Source organism: Dysidea avara, chromosome 13, assembly GCF_963678975.1.
Source record: "Dysidea avara chromosome 13, odDysAvar1.4, whole genome shotgun sequence".
NCBI classification, from domain to species: domain Eukaryota; kingdom Metazoa; phylum Porifera; class Demospongiae; order Dictyoceratida; family Dysideidae; genus Dysidea; species Dysidea avara.
In genome coordinates this window covers 18,732,401-18,759,249 of record NC_089284.1, presented here as the reverse complement: position 1 = coordinate 18,759,249, position 26,849 = coordinate 18,732,401, and the positions used below count along the sequence as shown (strand labels likewise).

Here is a 26,849-nt window from a genome sequence, read left to right as displayed (position 1 = left end):
AGCCATGACTACAGATTGGATTGTAAGGTAAGGAACGGTGGATCACACACATTGTACACATACGTCACTTGTGTGGTCAGGTAAACCAATTGCCATAACTAGACCAAAGTCAAGTAGCCTGCTTTTTAGCCCCTGAGAAGTGAAGTTCAATAAAATAAGTAGCTACTTCTTTGTGATTGGTTTGATTTGAACCATAAGAAATGTTAGATAATAGACCTTTTGTTTGGTGTAATGCACCTATCAATGTATTGCCCCACTCCCCCCCCTCGGGCATATGTGGGGATTTGACACAGCCGAATGTCAAATGCCCCATAGTAGGGCAAACCTATCGTGTCAAATCCCCACCGTTGGCCCCAGTTGCAACGCGGGATTTGACAAAGCGAAGGAAGTTACAACAAAAAACATTTGGATGCTTACTGAACGATCGTCAAATGCCCCATAGTGGGGCAGCAGTTTCGTGTCAATTCCCCCTGTAAAGCCCCACTTACGCCCGAGGAGGGGGTGGTGGGGCAATACATTGATAGGTGCATAACCATCACATTATAAGGCCAAAATGTTTACTCCAGTGGATTGTAGTCAATTTCAAATCTTGTAGTTTCAGGTGGAACATTGTCCACCAGATTGAATGGTGTGCACGGTTGATATCAAAGTTGCAGAAGTGGTTCAAGTTACCATAGACAGCCGAGTTAGTCTACATAGTTACAATGCTCCTCGATATCATGCTTCTGGGCAATCGTACATGATAGGACACTACAAAGAGGTATACCATCTTGTTCGCTCGTCACTTCGGTTACCGCTTCACTACCAGCCGGAGGGTTTTTATATCAAAGTGAAAAGTGCACGCTACAGCTAGAGCAGCGTTGCTGTTGCGACGCGTCACTTCTATAGGGCCGTGTGCTGGTTAATGTAAGGCCATACCTATTTGATCTAATGTTGCGCAGACCTGACCGACTGCACTGATTTTTCTTCAAATGAAATTTTAAAAATCACGTGTGCGGATCACGTGTTCTTAATTAAAGACAACACATCAACACCCTCGTGATATAGTCTAAAACTGGCCATTGAAGATTGTCCAATGCTCTAAAATTGTAGAATACGATAGAAAAGCTTTTGGAGATTCACGTTTAAATCTGATGCTACTAGAAGAGTATGAAACCTAGCCAGATTTTTATAGCTACATTCATTATTTGCATTTTGTATGCTTGTGTTTAAAATTTTTTTCATTTTCAAACCGACCTACCTACCTAAATTTTAAATAATTTTGCCCGCGCAACTTAAGATCAAATAGATCGAGATACTCTAATAGAACAGTCACTTTAAGGTGAAATTGTAGCTGTGCACTTGGAAATGGTCAATTAACATAGATTAATGCTGAGCAAAATAGATAATTCTTGAGCGAAATATGAAGCATAAATAGGTGAAAAATAAAAGAATTGCTGGAAAGAAAAATAGGTGGGAAAAAAAAGCAAAATAGGCTCGTCCCTAGTTTTGTACAAATGTCAAAGTCACATCATCAGCGAAGATTTTGGCATTTAGCTACAATGCATTAGCTGATCATCATTGATGTAAAATACGCTAATAATTAAAGTAATCTCATGTGACCACACATGGCAGTTGCCATGTGTGGTCACATTTCTAAATGTTTTCATTCCTGTTAATACCACATATAGGCCAGTTTAATCCAAGATACTGTTATAAGATGGATGGGGTGGATATTGTCAAGGTAAATGAGGAAGAGGATTTGAGGGTCTTGAATCTCAAGTGTCATAGTCAGTGTTCAGCAGTGCATGGTTAACAAACCTAATAGACTTCTTGGCCTTATTAAACAGACCTTTTTGAATATTTCCACAAATTCATTTACATGTCTATACAAATCATTAGTACATCCTATTTTGGAATATGGTAACTTGGTTTGGGGACCTTACTATAAAACAGACATCCAAAAATTAGGAAAAATCCAGCAGAAACCACTGGAATGATCCAATCTATAAGACATCTGGAGTATGAGGAACAATTGAAAGTACATTACAGAGGCGACATGATTATTGTCTACAATATGCTACACAACAAATACGATATATATAGAATATTATGATTTTTACTTTTTCACCCATTATACCCATACCAGAGGTCACACATTTAAGCTATTTTAAAAACAGATACCAGGAAATATTTTTTAAAAGAAGAGTTGTTGAACCATGACTTACCCCAAGAAGTAGTTTGTACAGCATCAGTTGATGATTGTAAGAAATTAATTGACCATCTAACACTATGCGTATAGTAGAGTAAGTGTGCTACATGTATGGTGTGAACAGTAGGTAGTTCTAGACCGTATAGTAGAGTAGCTGTGCTACATGTATGGTGTGAACAGTAGGTAGTTCTAGACCGTATAGTAGAGTAGCTGTGCTACATGTATGGTGTGAACAGTAGGTAGTTCCAGACCGTATAGTAGAGTAGCTGTGCTACATGTATGGTGTGAACGGTAGGTAGTTCCAGACCGTATAGTAGAGTAGCTGTGCTACATGTATGGTGTGAACGGTAGGTAGTTCCAGACCTTATAGTAGAGTAGCTGTGCTACATGTATGGTGTGAACGGTATGTAATTCCAGACCGTATAGTAGAGTAGCTGTGCTACATGTATGGTGTGAACAGTAGATAGTTCCAGACCTTATAGTAGAGTAGCTGTGCTACATGTATGGTGTGAACAGTAGATAGTTCCAGACCTTATAGTAGAGTAGCTGTGCTACATGTATGGTGTGAACAGTAGGTAGTTCCAGACCTTATAGTAGAGTAGCTGTGCTACATGTATGGTGTGAACAGTAGGTAGTTCCAGACCGTATAGTAGAGTAGCTGTGCTACATGTATGGTGTGAACAGTAGATAGTTCCAGACCTTATAGTAGAGTAGCTGTGCTACATGTATGGTGTGAACAGTAGGTAGTTCCAGACCGTATAGTAGAGTAGCTGTGCTACATGTATGGTATGAACGGTAGGTAGTTCCAGACCTTATAGTAGAGTAGCTGTGCTACATGTATGGTGTGAACAGTAGGTAGTTCCATACCATATATATAGTAATTGTATTTTTGTAACTGTAAAGATTGTATGTAAGGGTATCACCTTGCACAGGCACATTCCTTTTGTGTATCCCTTTAAACAATTTGATAATAATAATAATAATAATAATAATAATATAGTAGAGTTGCTTAGCATCAAATTTTGAGGAAATCGTTACGAAGCAGATAAAAGCACCATTTTTTCTGAAGGTTTGTTGAAGCATTTGAACCATTTTTAGAAGGGGTGCCATGCCCCCATTATTATTGGTCACTGTTTGTCGCAAAAAAAATCTAAATACTCTAATAGAGCAGTCAACCACTAACAGATACTTTGTAAATATCTCCTTTAATAAGCTGTAGGCTTGTAGCTAATAATTTATCACAAAAAAAACAGTCTAAAATGTCGTCATAACAGATCTTCTATAATCTATAATATTCCTGGGGAACATAACCCTAGGCCTAGACCTCAGAATGGCATCCAAATGTGCTGTATTATTCAAACTTCACTGTGTAATTTCATTTTCAAAGTTACCCTATCTGGATTCCCCACACTGCATGTTAAGAGTATAAGGGTAAGGAAAGCAACATTTTGTTTGGCTTCTCTTAAGTTGTTTATTCAGTGTACAGTAATTCTAATTTTTGACTTGTTTGTCCTTAAACTTGCCAATCTCATAGTAGGACAGCATATCGTAACAGTTTACATCTTTGGTGTGCTTCCAACTAATGTTTATATGTGACATAATTACGTTGATGATCTAGAAACCTATTCTGCTGGGGAGTCTAGTTTGTAAGCATTTTTTGAGTTTTTAAAATTACATTCAACTACTGCATGTCATGGATAGCGTAGTAATTGATTGCAACCTCATGGAGTAGGTCCACCCTGTTATGACTATACAGAATGCAATTTTACCATGCAATTTTAGATGACATGATAGAGTATCACTTGAATAGACAGTCTACAGGCAACCCAAGATTCAAAAAGATGCATGCAGAAACATACAGTATATATCTCAGCAAACAAATCTATAATGGAGGTACTTGAAATGCAAAGTAGTCAACAGACTGAATTGTCCATGTAGTTACTTCAGAGCTTATGATCCTCATGCAAACAGTGAACATTGTATCACGACAATCTATTCTAAAGTGGTGGTGGCTCTGTGGTGCTTAATATGTCACATAGTAATAATACAGCGTGCAGACAGGATAGGTTTGTAGACCAATGCAAAGCAAATTCTTGAAAAGTAATATCCATCTTATTGTAGTATAGTGCATCTAATTAGCTACGTATAGCCAATTGTGGCTCAAACATTAATATAGATTATTAGTTTGCTTAGGGGCTCGTGCTGACACATTCTCTAAAATTTTACAGACTCTTTTCCACAACCTAAAAAGCATAGGGAAAAGCAAGAATGTATATTTGGTGGCAAGTGTAGTTATAATAACCAACCAAGAAAGCTGTCTAAAATTTCGTGCATCTCTCCCAGCACCTTTTAAAGTTTTCAGCAATGTGAAAGATTTAGCATTGTCTCTACTTCAAAGTAGTCTTGCCAGCCAGCCTGTATTTTTTTTATCCTTTTGTCATTTGATTGGGAAAAAAGATTTGGGATTTGGTCTTTTTTCGACCAAATTACAAAAGAAAAACTAAAGGCTGGCTGAGTTTAAAGATGCAAGGGTAGGTTGTTCAGCAAATGAACTGAGAAATCTACCCTTGCATTCTTATCATAAAGACAATACTAATTATAAATCTTTTACATTGGTCGAAGCTTTAAAAGGTGTTGGGAATGATGATTATGTGTGGTTAAAAACAAAACGGCCATTAAGTAGCTCCAGCATAGTAAATTAACAGTATACCATACACTTGAATGTGGAGTTAGTTTTCGTATTTTAATTGAATTATATAATTGGCATTCAATATGTACAAACGAATCAGTAAATTGTAGTGTGTTATCTTTTGCATGTATGCAATTTGCAATGAGTAGTCTTCTGTATGGGTCTAACGTTAACAGTCATCTCCAAATTGCACTGTGTGCATGAACTATATGATTTGTGTATTACACTAGTCCAAACGCCTGTTGATACATTGACCACAGCACGGTTGTGAACATTCATCTTAAACATTGGTATTAACTGCCACTAACTGGTCTAAGAAGGCTATATATTCAAATTGTACACATACGAAATTACAGTGCCATTTGCTAATTCATTTGACAAGTCTGTACATAGTGAATGCAAAATATAAAAACTACATAAGGCCACTCCAAGAAAATTTCTTGTTTCCCATTTCATTGACCTCAAAATACATGCGGGCGGGTGGTACATTATCCATTATGGATATTTCCACTAATTTTCGAAATTCATAACTAACTTACAGGTAAGAATACAGTAGAAATATTTAAACTAAGAACCTGAACAGTGAAAAGCTAGCTAAATGGACTTTCTGAATGCTAAACTAGTTACTGCTATGCAAATAATGCAATCACAGGATTAAAATGTTCAGTTGACAGCAATAATGAATGACCATGCGGGAAGAGAATCTGCATGCAGGTGGGAAATAATGAAGTGGCCTAAGTGTATTTCACTCTATATATATACTGTGAATGTACTATATTGGGGCTGCTGCTAATGGCCATTTTGTTTTCAGCCCACACATAATTAGTTTGGTGGGCACCCCTTCTAATATTGATAAGTACACCATAAAGAACTTGTATACCAAAAATGGTGCTTTTATCTGCTTTGTAACAAAATTTTTTGTTAAGCTACCCTACTAGTACTATGTAATAAGTTTACTGAATGTACTTTTGTACCTGTTGACCAGGTGTGACAGGCTGTTCAGTTACCTGTTGATCAGGTGTGACAGGCTGTCCAGTTACCTGTTGATCAGGTGTGACAAGCTGTCCAGTTACCTGTTGACCAGGTGTGACAGGCTGTTCAGTTACCTGTTGATCAGGTGTGACAGGCTGTTCAGTTACCTGTTGATCAGGTGTGACAGGCTGTCCAGTTACCTGTTGATCAGGTGTGACAGGCTGTTCAGTTACCTGTTGATCAGGTGTGACAGGCTGTTCAGTTACCTGTTGATCAGGTGTGACAGGCTGTTCAGTTACCTGTTGATCAGGTGTGACAGGCTGTTCAGTTACCTGTAATAAATAAGATAATTGGCAAATGCCAAAAATGGACATGGCAAGGAAAATTAATTTAGTCCATTCTGGGCACCCAGACCTTGTCTAGAGTGGCATGCTACCCACCACAAGAACACAAACACGTGCACGCTTGCTCACACACACACAATACAAAGAGACAACAAACACACAACAGATATATGGCTTCATGTAAAACAGAATGGTTTCAATTCATAAAACAAATTGTATTGTATTAGTTGGTAATGGTGCAGTGTTTATGATAGAGATGATGGATGGCTTGTAGTCCATGAGCAGCTGATGACAGTCTGGCATACTCTGAATACTTTGACCTCGTGTGGTCAAGCTCTGATAGTTTGTCATCGATCAGGAACACCTGCATTGTGACAGAACAGGTGACACACTGGTACACTACATTACACAACTAGTGACACACTTGTACACTACATTGCACAACTAATGACACACTGGTACACTACAATCCACAACTAGTGATACATTGGTACACTACATTGCACAACTAGTGACACACTGGTACACTACATTGCACAACTAATGACAGACTGGTACACTACATTACACAATTAGTGACACACTGGTACACTACATTGCACAACTAATGACACACTGGTACACTACATTACACAACTAATGACACACTGGTATACTACATTGCACAACTAATGACACACTGGTACACTACATTGCAAAAACTAATGACACACTGGTACACTACATTACACAACTAATGACACACTGGTACACTACATTACACAACTAATGACACACTGGTACACTACATTACACAACTAGTGACACACTGGTACACTACATTGCACAACTAATGACAGACTGGTACACTACATTACACAATTAGTGACACACTGGTACACTACATTGCACAACTAATGACACACTGGTACACTACATTACACAACTAATGACACACTGGTACACTACATTGCACAACCAATGACACACTGGTACACTACATTGCACAACTAATGACACACTGGTACACTACATTACACAACTAGTAACACACTTACCCCCTTAACAGACAAAAACACTTTACAGTTTTTCACACATGAGTAAAACTGATAAGTATCCATATCAGCTGCTATCACACTGTTTCTATGGTGACGCCCAATACTGATCTCTACTCCAGTAGGTTGCCTGTCAGTACTCAACATGGCACCATAACAAAGACCAGTTTTAGTTGATGGTGGTGGAGGGAAATCAGTTTCACCAAGAGTCATACTGACTTCACAAGTTTCTATCATTTCTTTGTGTACTGGCTTAAATGGTAACATGTCAGACTGCTCTCTCCTTTTCTCCCAATAATGCTGCACATAGACTATTCTTAGTGACACATCTGTTGCACACTTCTCACCTTGGTTCTAAAGTCATTCCTTAAATCAGGAATATATCGTTCTGTCAACTGCTTGTTGTTTGGTCCACTATATACTTCGTCAGTGTTCCAGCCAATCTCCTTTAACCAACCATTATGATCACCTTGTTCCTGTGTGCAGTCAGTATTTATATATTTCACTAATTTTTATTCAAACAAGCTACACCATATTAGATAAGTTATTGATACCTCAATGAAGTACTTGTGAATGGAGCAAGGCAGTCAGGGACAGTTCACTAACTAGAAGAGTACCTGCTTTACCCATACAAAGTGATAGCCATGGTCAACCCTTACTGACACAGTGGAAGATCCAGACATTTAGTCATTTAATTCCACTCTGACACAGCCATGATAACTACATACAGACTAATTAGCTAGCAACGACCCGCAACATTGCTTCGTAGCAGCATTTTGTCAATCCAGAAAGATTTGAAGCCTTAGCAAAGCAGCTACAACAGGGGCGGAAGAGAAGGGGGGCTGTAGCCCCTCTTAAAAAGATTGTGGAGAGGATTAGCCCCCCTAAAATTATCTATAGCTGAACTTCATTCCAAGATCGATATACCCTAATAGAGCAGTCACCCTAATACAACAGTCAACTAGTATTAATGGTGACTGCTAAAATTACTTTCAGATTCAATTTTGAGAGTCTTGAGAGTCTAAATCTCAAAACTTTGCTAGAGGGTGGCATGCCCCCAGACCCTTTATAGCCTCAAGATTCCTAATAGAACAGTCACCCTAGTACACAAATAGTTTTCTGATAAACTGCTAAATTATCAAAATTTTCTGGGGAACATGCCCTCAGACCCCCTAGATTAGCATACTTTGTACACTAAGACATGTCATCCCCTGGCCACACCCCAGCCCCCCTAAATAAAGGTGCCTCCTCCTACAATACATATTACTGTTAGAGATATTTACACACTTCAACACTTTGAGTAACTCATGAAGTTTGGCCACCAGAAGATACTGACTGTGGTGTATGTAACTGGCTGTGGTGTGTGTGGTGTGTGTCACTGGCTGTGGTGTAATTAACTGGCTGTGGTGTGTGTCACTCTGGCTGTGGTGTGTGTCACTGGCTGTGGTGTGTGTCACTGCCGGGTGGTGTGTGTCACTGGCTGTGGTGTGTGTCACTGGCTGTGGTGTGTGTCACTGGCTGTGGTGTGTGTCACTGGCTGTGGTGTGTGTGGTGTGTGTCACTGGCTGTGGTGTAATTAACTGGCTGTGGTGTGTGTCACTCTGGCTGTGGTGTGTGTCACTGGCTGTGGTGTGTGTCACTGCCGGGTGGTGTGTGTCACTGGCTGTGGTGTGTGTCACTGGCTGTGGTGTATGTCACTGGCTGTGGTGTGTGTCACTGGCTGTGGTGTGTGTCACTGGCTGTGGTGTGTGTCACTGGTTTTGGTGTGTGTCACTGGCTATGGTGTGTGTCACTGGCTGTGGTGTGTGTCACTGGCTGTGGTGTGTGTCACTGGCTTTGGTGTGTGTCACTGGCTGTGGTGTGTGTCACTGACTGTGGTGTGTGTCACTGGCTGTGGTGTAATTACTGGCTGTGGTGTAATTACTGGCTGTGGTGTAATTACTGGCTGTGGTATGTGTCACTGGCTGTGGTATGTGTCACTGGCTGTGGTATGTGTCACTGGCTGTGGTGTAATTACTAGCTGTGGTATGTGTCACTGGCTGTGGTGTGTGTCACTGGCTGTGGTATGTGTCACTGGCTGTGGTGTGTGTCACTGGCTGTGGTATGTGTCACTGGCTGTGGTGTAATTACTGGCTGTGGTGTAATTACTGGCTGTGGTATGTGTCACTGGCTGTGGTGTAATTACTGGCTGTGGTGTGTGTTACTACTGACTGTGGTACTCCAAGCTTGTAATGTGCTAGACCAAATACATGAGCTATATTCCTCTACTAGTGATCACCTCTACTTGTATATGACTGATCTGTGGTAATTACAACAAGGTTAGTGTATCCACATTAAGGAATAACCCAACAGTACTAAGGAACAGCCCAACAGTACTAAGGAATAACCCAACAATGCTAAGGAATAACCCAACAGTACTAAGGAATGACCCATCATACCTTTGTCAACTCCAGGTACAATCTGGTATACCAGAGCCTCTGATTGGTTAGAGTTGTAGATGGCATTTTGTCCACAAATTGTCCTAACCACTGCTGGTCCCACCTCTGAGTTTCCACCTCTAGGTCAGCTATTACACTTGGCCGAACATCTATCACTTGTGTAGCATAACGATGATCATTGGTATGCTCGTACATTCCTGAGTGGATGTTGACTGCTGTCTTGGAAATGACCAAATCACCAACTTTCACATTCCCGATCTCCAAACTGGTGACACATGTTCCTGTGAGCAAGGCCATGTCTGGTCGAAACCTTTCCACCATGTGCTGGCAAGCTTGGCTCGTACCATTTTGGTCAGGGTAAAACAATATCAAGTGAACCTCATTGAACAAGGTTGCCTCCTAATGCAACAATATACACTCTAAATAATGTTCCCCAGGAAACATATCATAAAATATAAGGTGTTAACACGAGTGTTGCTACAGAGGAGGTTGGTTGTCATAACAACCAAACATGGCACCAGGTGTTAAGGCTTGTTATTAGCTAGGAAAGTAATGTGTTGTGGTTTGTAAGGGATCTGGGACACATATAACATGGACAAGTACATGAAAAAATTTGGAATTATCAACTAGAGTAGGGATCATAGCACATCGATAAAAAGTACTGAAACAAGTTTGAGTAGTCCATGACAGTAAAACAATAAGAACTGTTATATCCCTACTGTGCTCAAGATACCATAACAGAAATGCACATGCAGTAGGGATATAACTAGGGCTCAAACAAATAGTGGTTTTCACTATTCGAATATTCTATATTCACAACTACTGAATATTCGAATATTCTTTTTCAGCATTGGTATAGATGACATATCAATAATCCTGTGGTTGTACAAGATGTTTCTTTAATACAATTTAGAATCAACATGATTTGATCACTTACGTCATAGATATGCTTATGTAGGATCAAGAATTTCCATGTACTCTACCACTGATGTTATATATTTCCTTTGAAACGAAAATTCGAATACTAGAAATGGTATTCGAATATTCGTTTGAGCCCTAGATATAACACTTCTTATTGTTTTACTGTCATGGACTACTCCAACTTGTTTCAGTACTTTTTATCGATGTGCTATGGTCCCTACTCTAGTTGAAAATTCTAAATTTTTTCGTGTGCTTGTTTGTTAACTTTTTTTTGTAAATAATTTTATTATGACTAGTAAACCCGCATCTGAAAATGGCACCGCGCACCCCAGCTATTTCAATTATCATCTGAAAAGTGAAGTATCCATTACGCTTTGCTGTCGGCTATGTTCAACCCGTTACACAGCAATACGAATCTAGAACTATTTGAAAAGTACCTCTGCAATCAAAATAGCCACGATGAAAAATACAGACAATTTCTGTTTCGAAGGGAAGCCATCATGTGCTCACGCCATATCGACACCTTTCCCTGTCAGCAAAGATGAATGAGACACAAAGGAGGACACTGGTAAGTCCATGAAGAATGCATTGTACGTACTGCGGTATGCCAAAAGGCACCTGTCGGGCCGAAGCGATGTCGAACAGTGAAAAAATCAAGCCCATAGCCTTAGCCGTTATCGAGTTACGCTTGTCTGAAGGCATCAGTCAGTCAGTCAGTTACTTACTTATTTGCTCAGCCAGTCAGTAGAAAATTCCGTCAAATAGAAAAAATTCAAAAATTCTGTAGCAACTTGTTGAAAGCATTTCGGGTTGATCTAAAAGCTTGTTTGGGCTTAGTTTTACCTCACCAATACTGCCTCATCGTCATAAGGGAAAGTTGAGGCTGGTTTTTGGGTGATACTATTTCGTGGACCACGCCTACTCCTTTGTGGTCCCTACTATACAGTTACTATTGTACTATATGATATACAATTTGTCCTTTATAATATTTGGTATTGATCTGAAGTGTTAATAGTTCAACAGTTGTTTGAGATCACAAGTTCAGTGATGACATGTGATCAACCAATCATCACTGGTTTACTTTACAATGTGTAAATGTGCACTGTAACACACACACACACACACTACACACACCCGGCAGTAAAGGAGTACCATTGACCAATGGTTCTATTAAAGTGAATGGAGAGTGTTTATAATTGGTGATTCCCAGTTTGGAATATTTAGTTGAAATACTGCAACAAGTATACCCAGGCTTCAGTGGAATTCATTAACTATATTAGCACTCCAACACCTAGACATATATATATAGTCTTATACCTTGAGATGAAATATCTCGTGTGTTTGGTCAGGAGTTTCAAAAGAGAGCTTGCCCACTTTGTATCACCGATCAACAGCTTGCATTGTCAGCAAAAGAACTGGAACAAAAAGGACAAAGGCAAGTCCATGATGTGTGTATTGTACGTATTGCGGTTGGTGAAAAGGCACATCTCAGGATGAAGCGACGTCGAACAGTGAAGAAATCAACCCCATAGCCTTAATCATGGTCGAGTTATGCTTGGCTGGAGGCATCAGTCAGTTAGTAGAAAATTCTGTTAAATTAAAACTTCTTAGAAACTTACTGAAAGGGTTTGAGATGGCATTTTCAGGTTTGATCTAACCAACACTCCCAAGCTAGCATGAAGAAAAGTGAGGCTGGCTTTAGGGTGACCCAAACATTATATAGTAAGGTAAATGGAGGAAACTCTGAATATTTTACGTTTGCATTCATAACTTATGATCAACGGAACTGATTGCAACCAAATTTGGTTACATTTAGGTAGTCTATGTATTACCAAATTATGATCTAGCCATTACGGAGAAGCATTTGGCTGTGTAACAACATGTGGGGGTAACTTTGTGAATTTCTGACAGTAAGCCAGCAACACCACCAATCTTGCTATAACGGTCTTACTTTGTTAGAAAACATGGCTAGGGGAGCAAATCAGTACGTAACTAAGCAACAACTATCTTGTAGCGTTGCCTTGGACAGTTTCAAACTTCAAGGAAATTTCAGTGCGCGCTACTCAATCAAACTGAGCTGGCGTGAAAACCAGAGTAACTAGAAACTACCACTTTAGTAAACTATCACTTTAGTACAGGTAATCATCATAGCCTGGTGTATCTTCAACACGAATATTAATTTCTTTCTTTAAGTGGTTTAGGAGTTACAGCTCATCAAAGTAGAAATTCACGGAGTTACCCCAGTCACGAAGTTACCTCCATTTACCTTACTGTAAGTGAACCTCTCTGACTACCTGCAATTTTGCCTGGCTGTTCACCTCACCTTGCCAGCTCCTCTGCAGCTTACACAGTTTCATCCCTCGAAAATTTCCGGCTATATGGTATAGTGAGACAGTCAGTTGGTACACCTCACACACCTCTGGTACACCTCACACACTTCTAGTGTACCTTACACATCCCTGGTACACCTCACACACCACACACACCTCTGGTACACCTCACACACCCCTGGTACACCTCACACACCTCTGGTACACCACACACACCCCTGGTACACCTCACACACCTCTGGTACACCTCACACACCTCTGGTATACCTCACACACCTCTGGTACACCCCACACACCCCTGGTACACCTCACACACCTCTGGTACACCTCACACACCTCTGGTACACCTCACACACCTCTGGTACACCTCACACACATCTGGTACACCTCACACACCACACACACCTCTGGTACACCTAACACACACCTCTGGTACACCTCACACACCTAACACACTTCTGGTACACCTCACACACCACACACACCTCTGGTACACCTCACACACATCTGGTACCCCTCAAACACCCCCGGTACACCTCACACACTTCTAGTGTACCTTACACATCCCTGGTACACCTCACACACCACACACACCTCTGGTACACCTCACACACCCCTGGTACACCTCACACACCTCTGGTACACCACACACACCCCTGGTACACCTCACACACATCTGGTACACCTCACACACCTCTGGTACACCTCACACACCTCTGGTATACCTCACACACCTCTGGTACACCCCACACACCCCTGGTACACCTCACACACCTCTGGTATACCTCACACACCTCTGGTACACCCCACACACCCCTGGTACACCTCACACACCTCTGGTACACCTCACACACCTCTGGTACACCTCACACACCTCTGGTACACCTCACACACCTCTGGTACACCTCACACACCTCTGGTACACCTCACACACATCTGGTACACCTCACACACCACACACACCTCTGGTACACCTCACACACCACACACACCTCTGGTACACCTCACACACCACACACACCTCTGGTACACCTAACACACACCTCTGGTACACCTCACACACCTAACACACTTCTGGTACACCTCACACACCACACACACCTCTGGTACACCTCACACACATCTGGTACCCCTCAAACACCCCCGGTACACCTCACACACTTCTAGTGTACCTTACACATCCCTGGTACACCTCACACACCTAACATACCTCTGGTACACCTCACACACCTAACATACCTCTGGTACACCTCACACACTTGTAGTATACCTTACACACCCCTGGTACACCTCACACACCTCTGGTACACCTCACACACCCCTGGTACACCTCACACACCTCTGGTGCACCTCACACACCTCTGGTAAACCTAACACACCTCTGGTACACCTCACACACCTCTGGTACACCTCACACACCACACACACTTCTGGTACACCTCACACACCACACACACCCCTGGTACACCTCACACACCTCTGGTACACTTCACACACCTAACACACCTCTAGATCTGGTACACCTCACACACCACACACACCCCTGGTACACCTCACACACCCCCTGGTACACCTCACACATATCTGGTACACCTCACACACCACTGGTACACCTCACACACCTCTGGTACACCACACACACCTCTGGTACACCTCACATACCTAACACACCTCTGGTACACCTCACACACCTCTGGTACACCACACACACCTCTGGTACACCTCACACACCTCTGGTACACCTCACATACCTCTGGTACACCTCATACACCTCTGGTACACCTCACACACCTCTGGTACACCACACACACCTCTGGTACACCTCACACACCTCTGGTACACCTCACACACCTCTGGTACACCTCACACACCTCTGGTACACCTCACACACCACACACACTTCTGGTACACCTCACACACCACACACACCCCTGGTACACCTCACACACCACACACACCCCCTGGTACACCTCACACACCCCCTGGTACACCACACACACCTCTGGTACACCTCACATACCTAACACACCTCTGGTACACCTCACACACCTCTGGTACACCTCACACACCTCTGGTACACCTCACACACCACACACACCCTTCACTTACCCAGTAGGTGACCATGTCAGTACTATGAGCGTCAGACAAGCTTGAGTTAGAAAGTTTGCTGATCACTCTGCTCACTACTACAATATCATCTGATCCGGCCACCATCCAGAGTAGTTTGTAGCAGTGATCACTGGTGGGGAGGGGCTGCTGTGCTGCAAGTGGTTCATGCTGGGGAGGAGGCTGTGCCTGCTGGGATGGATGTGGTTGTTGAAGGGCATGTGGCTGCTGTGCAGCAGTGTCTGTAGGTTGTCCTGTAGAGGAGCAAAGTCATAACATGTGTACCTATATGTGGCCAATACAATACATAGATACGACACACTGAAATATTTAATTGATCTACACACACACTACACTACACACACACTACACACATACACTACACCACACACACACTACACTACACACATACACTACACACACCACACACACACACTACACACGCACACAAACTACACACACACACACACTATACACACATACACACACACTACACACGCACACACACACACTACACACACATACACTACACACACTACACACAAACTACACACACATACACACACTACACTACACACACACACACCACACACACACACACACACTACACTACACACACACACATACACTACACACACTACACACATACACACACACTACACACACTACACTACACACACACACACACACACACATACAACACACTTTACTAACTATTTTGCAATTTGAGATTTCCTTTAATTGGATGTCGGTCTCCTAGTTCATTAATGAAAGGAAACATTTCTTCAGCTGCAGCTTCTGCGTACTTGTACATAACAGCACTCAGCCCAATGAATCTTTTTAAATTTTTCTCTTTCAAAAGTATTGTAACAATTACTTCCATCTGTTTCCTATTCCTTTTATATTCCCTTCTAACATCTTCATAATCTTTGTCAGTCATTGCTCCAGCTGCTATCAATGGTTCCTTGTATGCTAACAGTCTCTGACAATCAAACAATCTCTCCTTGCGCTGTTCAATGGCATCAACATAACGGTCAATAAAATATTCATCATCACCTGTAATAGAGTGATGTCAGTCAACAGCACATCATCTAACCTCTAGAACTACTAACCTCCAGCTGGGATCACATGATTACCTCCCATATTGCCAGTCAAGGTGGATGGTTGGCTGGTCAAGGTGGATGGTTGACTGGTCAAGGTGGATGGTTGGCTGGTCAAGGTGGATGGTTGGCTGGTCAAGGTGGATGGTTGGCTGGTCAAGGTGGATGGTTGGCTGGTCAAGGTGGATGGTTGGCTGGTCAAGGTGGATGGTTGGCTGGTCAAGGTGGATGGTTGGCTGGTCAAGGTGGATGGTTGGCTGGTCAAGGTGGATGGTTGGCTGGTCAAGGTGGATGGTTGACTTTTACTCCTGTGTACTGGTTATGTTGATTCAATAGAGGACCAACTCTACCATATATGGACATATATGTACACATCTTATTTTGTAGCTCCTGCTATGTCCCCCCGTCATGTAACAATAATATAAGTCAACTGCTCAGGAAGCAGCCACCAAGCTTTGATGACATTGCGTGTGTGTGTGTATGTAGCATAGTGTGTGTGTGTATGTAGCATAGTGTGTGTGTGTAGTGTGTGTGTGTGTGTGTAGTGTGTGTGTGTGTAGTGTGTGTGTGTGTGTGTGTGTGTGTGTGTGTGTGTGTGTAGTGTATGTGTGTGTGTGTGTGTGTGTGTATGTAGCATAGTGTGTGTGTGTAGTGTGTGTGTGTGTATGTAGCATAGTGTGTGTGTGTAGTGTGTGTGTGTGTGTAGTGTGTGTGTGTGTAGTGTGTGTGTGTGTAGTGTGTGTGTGTGTGTAGTGTGTGTGTGTGTGTGTGTGTGTGTGTGTGTAGTGTGTGTGTGTGTGTGTGTGTGTGTGTGTGTGTGTGTGTGTGTGTGTGTGTGTGTGTGTGTGTGTGTGTGTGTGTGTGTGTAGTGTGTGTGTGTGTGTGTAGTGTGTGTGTGTGTGTGTGTGTGTGTGTGTGTGTGTGTGTGTGTGTGTGTGTGTGTGTGTGTGTGTGTGTGTGTGTGTGTGTGTGTGTGTGTGTGTGTGTGTAGTGTGTGTGTACAACATTCCACTGACATGACTTGCCATTTGAATGTCAATATAATGAAGTAGGGTTCCAGCGATAAAAAGTATTGAAACAAGACATGACGGTAGCTATGAGGGAAAATCCCTACTTGGCATTGTAGCAATGTGGTAAAATCACAGTTTCACTATCTTTTCAATGCCAACGTAGGGATTTTCCCATTGCCAAGCAGGGATTTTCCCTTGTAACTACCATTAGAGCATAGCTATGAAATATACGTGTTGCCCTAACTGTGCATTAGAGCGTCTCAATCTTGCAGTCAGCTATGCAGTATATTAGCGTGATACAATACCTTGTGTTCTACAGAGCTAGAATGTTGAGGAGCGTGGCCTCAGGGTAATATACAGTTTTACGCTCATTGGAGTGCTATTCCTAAATATATAGGAATAATTTTGCATAACCTTACACAAAATTACTCCTATATATATATAGGCAGAAGCACTGTAAAATAGCATACCCCTACGTACAATGCTAGTCCTATATATATAGGAACAATTTTGCATAACCTTACACAAAATTACTCCTATATATATATAGGCAGAAGCACTATAAAATAGCATACCCCTACGTACAATGCTAGTCCTATATATATAGGAGAAATTTTGCATCGGTGTATGCAAAATTGTTCCTATATATATGGGAGAAATTTAGGGAGAAATTTAGCGAGAAATTTTACGTGGGGGTATGCAAAATTGTTCCTATACATGTAGGAGAAATTTTGCGTGAGGTATGCAAAATTGTTCCTATATATACAAGTACACGAAACAATTTGGAATTTTCAACTAGAGTAGGGACCATAGCACATCGATAAAAAGTACTGAAACAAGTTGGAGTAGTCCATGATATTAAAACAATAAGAAGTGTTATATCCACTTGTTTGTTAACTTTTTTTGTAAATAATTTTATTAGGACTGATCTAAAATGGTGCTGCGCGTCCCAGCTATATCAATTATTGTCTGAAAAGTGAAATATCCATTACACTTGGTTGTCAGCTATGTTCAACCCGTTATACAGCATTTCGAATCAAGAACTTTTCCGGAAGCACCGGTACCTCTACAATCTACGCATACCAAAAGTAATGGTGCTGCACCCCAATTTTATTAATTATCGTCTAAAAGTGAAGTATCCATTACGCTTCGCTGTAGGCTATGACCCGTTGCACAGCAATACGAATCAAGAACCGGTTGAAAAGCACCTCTGCAATCGAAATAGCCACAATGAAAAATACAGACCATTTCCGTTTAGAAGGGAAGCCATCACGTGTTCACACCAAATTGACACCTTTCCCTGTCAGCAAAGATGAATGGGACACAAAGGAGGACACTTGTAAGTCCATTGTACGTACTGCGGTATGCCAAAAGGCACCTGTCGGGCTGAAGCGACGTCGAACAGTGAAACAATCAAGCCCGTAGCTTTAGCCGTTATCGAGTTACGCTTGTCTGAAGGCATCAGTCAGTCAGTTACTTACTTAGTCAGTCAATAGAAAATTCTGTCGAATAAAAAAATTTTAAATTCCGTAGCAACTTGATGAAAGCATTTCGGGTCGATCTGAAAGCTTGTTTGGGCTTAGTTTTACGTCACCAATACTGCCTCATCGTTGTAAGGGAAAATTGAGGCTGGTTTTTGGGTGATGTTATTTTGTGGGCCACGCCTACTCCTTTGTGGTCCCTACTATACAGTTACTATCATACTGTATGATAGGAGAAATTATGCGCGGGGTATGCAAATTGTTCCTATATATATAGGAGAAATTTTATGTGGGGGTACGCAAAATAAGAAATTGGACAAAATTGTTTATCATATTAAAAGATTTTGCATGAGATATGCAAAATACTTGGCATGAGATATGCAAAATACTTGGCAGGCAGGCAGTCCCTAATACATTTTCATTTATTGGTTTTACAGCATAAGTGCTGACAGTCACCTGTTTAAAGATGTCACATATTCAAACTCAAGAAATGCACTTGTATAGGCAGTTGACTGAATCCACAGGTAGCAAAACAACTGACACTATATTTTTCACTTTAAAAATTGTTAAATTTTTTGATTAAAAGAAGTAGAACAAGTGATAAATAGTGGCATGTATATATAGCTTGGTGAGAAAATCCCTATATTGGCATGTTATAACAATTATCCGCAAAGGTGATTTTCTTCACGCAAGATGTCTGTAGGATGATTTTTAAAAACAGTTTTCTTGGCATTGTGTGCCATTTGGGGCGATCTATACTGTATAGTTGACTTGTGCTTTTTTGCCATTTGAAAAACTTTTCTTTTTACATGATGGCCTTGCACAGTATTGGTTAGGCATAATAAAGTCGAAACATGTATGATCAGTGCTACTTAAAATGCTTGTTTAACTGAGTTTTCTTCTAACTGTCTAATGCCTTCCGTATACATCTAAAGAGCATACAACTCACATATAATTAAACACAAAGATGTTTCTGCAACAGTTTCAAAACAGTAGACCACCCCTCTGCAGCACCTCTCAGTCTGATGTCTAAAGGAGTAGACGCCCATATGTCAGAGGTACGGTGGCACCAAGAAAACTTCTTCTAAACAGAGCCAAAGAATTGAATTGATGAGGATATAGTAGTAAAGGATCATCATTTAAAAATAATAGTGTGCAATGGAGCAGTGGTAAGCCGGAAAAAACAACTGTAGTTGCCCTAGACCTCACCCCCCCCCCTAGACCTCAGTTTACAAAGTAGGTCAACAGCACAGACCTCGCAGCAAGAAGGCATACTCGAATATCTACAACTGTTTAATGACATGAAAAGTCGTTCCAACCCACATACGCATTTCAAGATTCCATTTTGCGTAAACGAACAGTTACTGAAATATCCGTGTTATACTAGCATTATTCACAGGCTATAGTAATAATGCTGTTCAATACGCTTGGTTACTCTATTACATATATGACCAGTTACCACCATACCATTCATTGCCCATGCACTACTAGTATACTTGTAAATATCAAGATCTTCTGCCAAATAATCAAAAGGGATAAGTGCAATTAACATATAGTACAGCAGGAAATAAGTGAATAAATTCAACTATAATAACTGCAATGCCAGGAATTGTGATGTCAGATTGGTTGTGCTTATGCAATTGACATGATATACCACTTCATCAAGAAATTTACACTTCATGTGCTATCAAAGCAGTACACTAGTACGATCTTCCCTAAAATGACAGGCGCTGTCCAAAAAGCTGCCTTTAAAATCATCCTAGACAAGGCCAGAGGAGACAGTCCGGTTGGTCAAGCCTGAGCCAGGCCAATAATCTGGAGCTGGACCAACTACTAGCTGACCAGCTCAAACTATATTACTCTCATGCGATCCTTGGACGATCATATCTACACTTACATTTCACAGATCTTATTGAAAATGCATGGTACGAGTAATTACCTATAGTTTCTCAGCCTAACCAAAGCACAAAACTACACATACAGTACTTCCAATTACCTTAGTACAGCAACCTTACAGTATACAGCATAGCATTCGTATCATTTTGTACAGAAATGATTGTGGGTTCTACGTATCACGTGTGCTGACAGTTGACATTTATCACGTGTATAGCAGGTGCCTTCTTTGATTCTAAACCAGCACACTTATATCACAATTCAATCTTCATACAATAATCATTAACATTTAATGGCTTGTCACTCTTGGCTTCTTTTACTGGGCGAAGGGCTGGCAGTGACAAACTAGGCGCCTCATCCCGCAACAGGAAGCTGTACACCCGTACATTACATGGCGGTCATCTGGATGAGATTTTGAGTAGAAATCACTCTCCTCTTCAACTACCCACTCGTCCTGTCGAAATACTGAGCAAACTCTCAGTCTCACCCCACATTATGCCATTTTTGAATAGTGATTGGTCTCGTGACTGTCCACCATTATATTTACGTGATGATCCATTCACTTCACTGCATACAACCTAGTATAGTATACTGCATTTTTGTAGCTGTGTAGCCTTTTATTGTTACTGTGTGAATTCACTGTATACAGATAACTGCCTAGTAGGGATCTGCAATACATATCGATACAGCAAATACGTATTACGATACGATACTGTACTTAGAAAATATCGATATATCAAAGTTTTCTAATATATAGAGTGATTGCTCTATTACTGTAACAGTGATCTAGGCACTTAAATAGAAAGCCTGTCTATTTACTTGTGCTATAAAAATGCAATGTTAGGAGAAGCCATACAAATATGTGTGTATAAGTGCTGCTGTTATGACTAAACGTTCTTACCTGAGTCTTCTAAAAACAGTAGCTGTTACACTTTTAAGTATAAAGAGCTGCACCATAAGCAGTAAACTGTCTGCTATACATACTAGTCAGTAAACTGTCTGCTATACATACTAGTCAGTAAACTGTCTGCTATACATACTAGTCAGTAAACTGTCTGCTATACATACTAGTCATCTTGACAACTCATGAAAATGCGGAGTAATCCGGACAAGCCTTTGTGGGAGCATGCTTTAAAATGTTTGTGGTAGCTAATTGTCTGGGTAGTATAAGAGAGGCAGGTATCCATGCTAAGGGGCGCTTTTAACAGCAACTGTATTTTCCATATTAAAAATCATAATATTATCAGAGCTCTTTGTCACATCAGTAGTTTATCAGCATTCACAGAATAAAGAAATTTGTATACACAGTGAATGTATCAGTGTCAGTTCTTTAAGGTACAGATAAATTGGATATTGTTACAATTATTAGCTAATATGCAAGTCATAACTAGCCATGACCACTTCATTATAGTATCGTGATACAGTATCTTAAACCCCAGTGCGTGGGAGTATCAAAGCGCCGCGCTGGGTTATAACTACCATACAGCTAGACAGAGCGGCGCTGCTACTGTACGATATATTAGTTATCACCCAGTGATAACTAACTTATCACCCTGTTGCGGAGCCACTCAGTCTCTTTCGTGACATCATTATAACCGCGAATGGCATTGTTTACCGATGGAACAAAGAGCCAAATAAGGAAATATTAATACAAAACACCAATACAGCACTTAAAACTACCTAAATCTTACAAGAAAACTGTTAATCCTTTACACAATAACACTAAAAGTTACCAATACGATAGTTTAACAAATGTCAAGAATAGTACGTGACGATTTTCGCTCCAGCAATCACTCCCACCGGTCACTATGGTGAAGAACTAACTTCCTCTAGCTTCATCGTTCTATCTTGGAATATGGTAGCCACTTCTTGGTCTTTATTTTTCTCTTGCACACCACGCGACAACACTATACCAATTTCTGACGAAGGCGAATCGTACCTGGAACCGCTGCTTCATAACACCGCCCTTCGCTACAGTTTGTAGGCAGTATGTAATGTCTCTCTTGTGGCTACGAAGTAGAATCTCCACACAATTCGGACGAAATCTTGAGCAAAGTGACAGGAACTCAAACCGGAACTTAATTTACTATCCGTAAACTTCTGCGCACTCCCGCGCACTGGGATATAAAACAGTTATATCCCGTATACTCGGGTGATATCATTGTTATTACACTCGTACCAGGATATAACTATAACATATCGAACAGTTTACTGATGGTGATATGTGATACACAAAACGCACTGTATCGCAGAACACTACTGCCTAGTCATAAATAATAAATTGATTATAGGCTATTCTATAAGGGGGCCATGCTGCATGGGTTCCCTGTGAAATTTGGATGAAAAGTTGCAAGTTGCTAGCTAGCATCAATTTTAAGGCATTTTCAAGCCTCTAAATTGCAATATTCTGCAGCTTCTGGGGGTTGTACCCCAGACCTCCTTGAACTTCTAATTGGTATAATTAACAGTACACTGAACCATATACCGTATAGTGGGTTATTTTCGAAACAGAAAATTTCGCACAAGAAGCAAATCTGAATTTCGAAGGATTTTAATTTCGAATAGTGCATATTTCGAAGTCCGGATGGATTTCAAATAAACAGAAATCCGTGTCACAAAATATGAAGATGTGTGAATGTTTGCCAAAATCTGACTTACTGATGGAATAATCACCATCCCTGTGCACTGGAGAAAAGACTGAGGGAGTCTCGAGTGGAGTAAATTCACTGGCTCGATCGTGCTTGATCGCAGCTAGCTATCTACCATATTGATTCTAGAGCAGATGGCATCAATTCCCATTCTGGATCACCTGTTTTCTGGCTATTGGCACAGTAAAAAAATGATACAGTTTACCCATTATTATCAGTAAAATACTGAGCTAAAACTGGAGGACTGCACAAGCAAATCGCCAAAAGTTGGATCGCTGCTTTCACTTGAGGGAATTTATTTTCGAAGAACAACCGGATGTGGGAAGGGCCTCTTTGAAATATCCAAAAATAAAAACCTTTCGAAAATTACCAGCTATACAGTAGTAAGTTTCATGCTGTGTCCCCTGTATGTCAGGTCTACAATTAGACCCACCCACTATACATAGTAAAAATAGTCTGAGGAGCAACAGATAGGCTTGAGCATATTTAGCTACCTAGCAGTGAAATATCACTAAAGTTGCATATCTGAGTGTCTAATTTTTCAAAAATTTCCTGCCCCTAGAATGCTTGTGCTTCGCACTTTGCTGTGTGCTTCACCCACTGTGCAGCAACTCCTCTCTCATTGGCAGCACCATGTATATAATACAATTTCAACATATACAATGGCCTGACCATGCAAACTCTCCTCCGGCCCTACTAGAAACATCTTATGCTATGACAATCACCTTTACGGAATAATATTAGTTTATCTAACATCGTATAAACAAGGCTGGAGGCCAAACAAAGCAGCTCTTCAAAATGACCTACTTACATCTTATTTAAAGCTCACCAAACTCCTTTGTGTGTAAATCCTTACATGCATAACCAAATTTTGTGTACCCCACACAAGAACTTTTGTGTGGGGGTATGCAAAATTGTTCCTATATATATAGGACTAGCATTGTACGTAGGGGTATGCTATTTTATAGTGCTTCTGCCTATATATATAGGAGTAGAAGTCTAATTAGCATAATTCTATCCTTTACTGGCCTCAGCACTGATTATTAGAGGTGTGGTAGTGTGTTCTGATCATTAAGGTGGCATGGCCCAATGCAGCTTAGCCGTCAGCTCTTTCATTGAAGGAGCGTATTTAGATGCCATGAAACTATTTGAGATGCTTAACAGACTGTAGTATCCCAGGTAGCAGCATGAAGAAGATGACCATTTAATTGAAGATAAAAAGAATGGCAAAGTGCATTCATTGGAACCACACCGTGCATGGTAGTGGCATAAAATGGTGGCCATGCACTGCTTCGTTTGGCCTCTAGCCTTGTGACTGTAGTCAGGCAGGCTGGCAGACCAAAATTTGAGGTTTGACAATAGTTTAAAAATTCTACTATCATATACGTACAGATTTCAAGGTACGTAACTTCCGCGGATGAACAGAATTGGTTTTATTTTTGAGGATAACTCGTTTTCACTACAGCTAATTAGCCCTAACCCTAACAATCGTTAATTTTTGAGAATGAAAAGGTCGTGGACAGCCAAGCAACCGCGAAATCTGCAAAAATTACATCCTTCGAAAATTTACATATACGGTATATACAAGAGTTAATAATAGTGAGTCACCCTGCCACTATTATTAACTCATGGTATATATTTGTCCACCTGTCTTGTTCTAACACTGTATTTGATGTTGAAAGGAGTAAGACCATTCTGTGTAAAGGTGATTCTCATGTTTTTTTAGGTTCTAACCATCATTGGGGAAACCATACTAAATAGTACTACTGATAGCCTGTAACTGCCCATCTAAAGATGATGGCAGTATCCTCAAGGAGAAGACGATTAGTGGGTCAGGGTTACGTTGCCTTGCAAAAACGTGAATGACTGAAAGTGTTCAATTTCTTCATCACAAAAAGTTATACCACAAAAAAAAGCTAGTGATGTGCGATGCATATCAGGGGAAAATCCAGGGTTTGACGGGGAGGGGTACACCAGGGTCGTAGATATATATGGAGCGAGGGGTCTACCCCCCCCCCCCCCCCCCCAATTCTAAAGAAAATTATTTTATGGAAATTTTTGAGTTTTATGCACGAATATCATCTAAGTGGCCTGCATTGATCAAGAGCCGTAGACAGTCATGAGTAGTTTAGTTATGAGCCTATCATGTCATGTAAAGGACCATATGCATTAAATGCTAGCAGTGTGCCTATAGGTTGGTGCGGCAGATGAAAGTTTTCCCATACTCAGCAGTAAGTGTGAAGGATTTTTAAGTGTTACATGTGGTGACTGTTCTATTAGAGTAGTTGACTGACTGTTCTATGAGGGGGAGAGCATGCGTCCCCAGGGTGTCACGTAATAGTCAGAGTTCAACATATATTATTAACTAGGCAGTGTTAACCAAAAAACATGATGCATTTTCAAATAATAATCTTCTATTGATTCACAGGTACGCCAAGTCTTTGTTGCTGTAGCTTTTAGTGATGTGGCCATACTGCATACTTGTGATGTAACCATGCAATGTGTCAAGATGATTGTGGAATTCAAACTGCTCTTTCTCCCTATGGTCTGGCCATAGATAATAGACACCCTTACCTGGATTGGAAGTACATGTATAGTGCTCATACAAAAGTACGTGACTATCCGCGTTTCGCGCCTGAAGTTTTGAAACACTCTTTCTCACTCGAAGATTATGTTTTATTGTCTGGATACAACTCGGTTGTTTTAACTAGTAAGTTTAGTAGATTGTTTCTTGGGTGGTGATTGGCCTACTACTGGTATAGGCGCTTTCCGTATAGAAAGTATTTGTACATGTTTGTGAAAATGGCGGGTTGAACAAGTCTAGTTTAAGGCTGATGCTTATTAGTTACTAGTGCTACATGTACTGATATGGTTTTTATGGTATATTTGCTCCAGTTTAGCCAAGTTCACAAATCCCGCCTCTCGTATCAACCTTTCGCGCTTGTCAAACTTCTAGCTAATACACATCAGTACACCCACTATGAATAGGCCAAACCTTATATTCCATAGCGGTACACCTACTACTCGCCAGTAAGCAAAACATATGTTTATAAAATCCACTCCCACTGACTCCCGGCACTGTGTACAGTACAAGGGGCGTGAAGCGCGGATAGATTAGGTGGCACTTAGAAGTTTCCAATCCAGTATGGGGTGTCTATTATCTATGGTCTGGCCAAGTGAGACTGGTCCCAACAGGTCTGCTAGGGATTTTGATTTTCAAATCCCCAATTCTGCCCAGGAGTAGAGCAATATTGATAGCTGCATAATGTACCACTCACAACCACAGAGTTAGTACTAGTATGGTTGGTGATAACACGTACCTGCAGTTATCTCGTTTCCGTAATAGTCCGTTTTGGGATGTTCCTTCAGGATTTTAACGAAGGTTTCAAGGTACCCAGGGGGATTAGTTTTGATAGCCAATAGCATCTTCCTTACAGCACTGTTCCTATTTCCTGTGTTTATCAAGTTGTCTAGTTGAGATAGCATACTAGAGTCTATCAAGCCGCTACTGACGAGTTTGTCCATGAACAACGCCAAGTCTAGATGCTGGACTAGATCATCTATCAAGTCATCTAAGGTAGCCCCTTCGTGATCTGCCATATTCTTAATGTAGTTTGTCGATTCAGCATTAATAATTGGCACGCTAAGCCCCCAGTAAATAAAACGCTATGCGCTAAAATTAGAACTGTAGC

General features: G+C 41.0%; 1 protein-coding gene across 1 annotated transcript; it reads right to left on the bottom strand.

Annotated features, from left to right (window-relative positions):
- Positions 1-6,377: 6,377 nt before the first annotated feature.
- On the bottom strand, positions 6,378-26,825 carry LOC136242064 (uncharacterized). The gene is made up of 8 exons (XM_066033441.1): positions 26,478-26,825; positions 16,138-16,440; positions 15,740-16,081; positions 15,029-15,279; positions 9,669-10,067; positions 7,578-7,706; positions 7,234-7,530; positions 6,378-6,560 (listed from the first exon to the last, which is right to left on the bottom strand). The coding sequence occupies exons 1-8, from the start codon at positions 26,755-26,757 to the stop codon at positions 6,420-6,422; spliced, it is 2,142 nt and encodes a 713-aa protein (XP_065889513.1). The 5' UTR covers positions 26,758-26,825; the 3' UTR covers positions 6,378-6,419.
- Positions 26,826-26,849: the final 24 nt, after the last annotated feature.

Excerpts from the sequence above, each read along its gene's own strand:
- LOC136242064 (XM_066033441.1), bottom strand. The coding sequence starts at position 26,757 with ATGGCAGATCACGAAGGGGCTACCTTAGATGACTTGATAGATGATCTA. Across the intron at positions 16,441-26,477 it reads CGGAAACGAGATAACTGCAG|TACACAGGAGTAAAAGTCAA; the intron begins GTACGTGTTATC and ends CAACATAACCAG. Across the intron at positions 15,280-15,739 it reads AAATCTCAAATTGCAAAATA|GACAACCTACAGACACTGCT; the intron begins GTTAGTAAAGTG and ends GCTCCTCTACAG.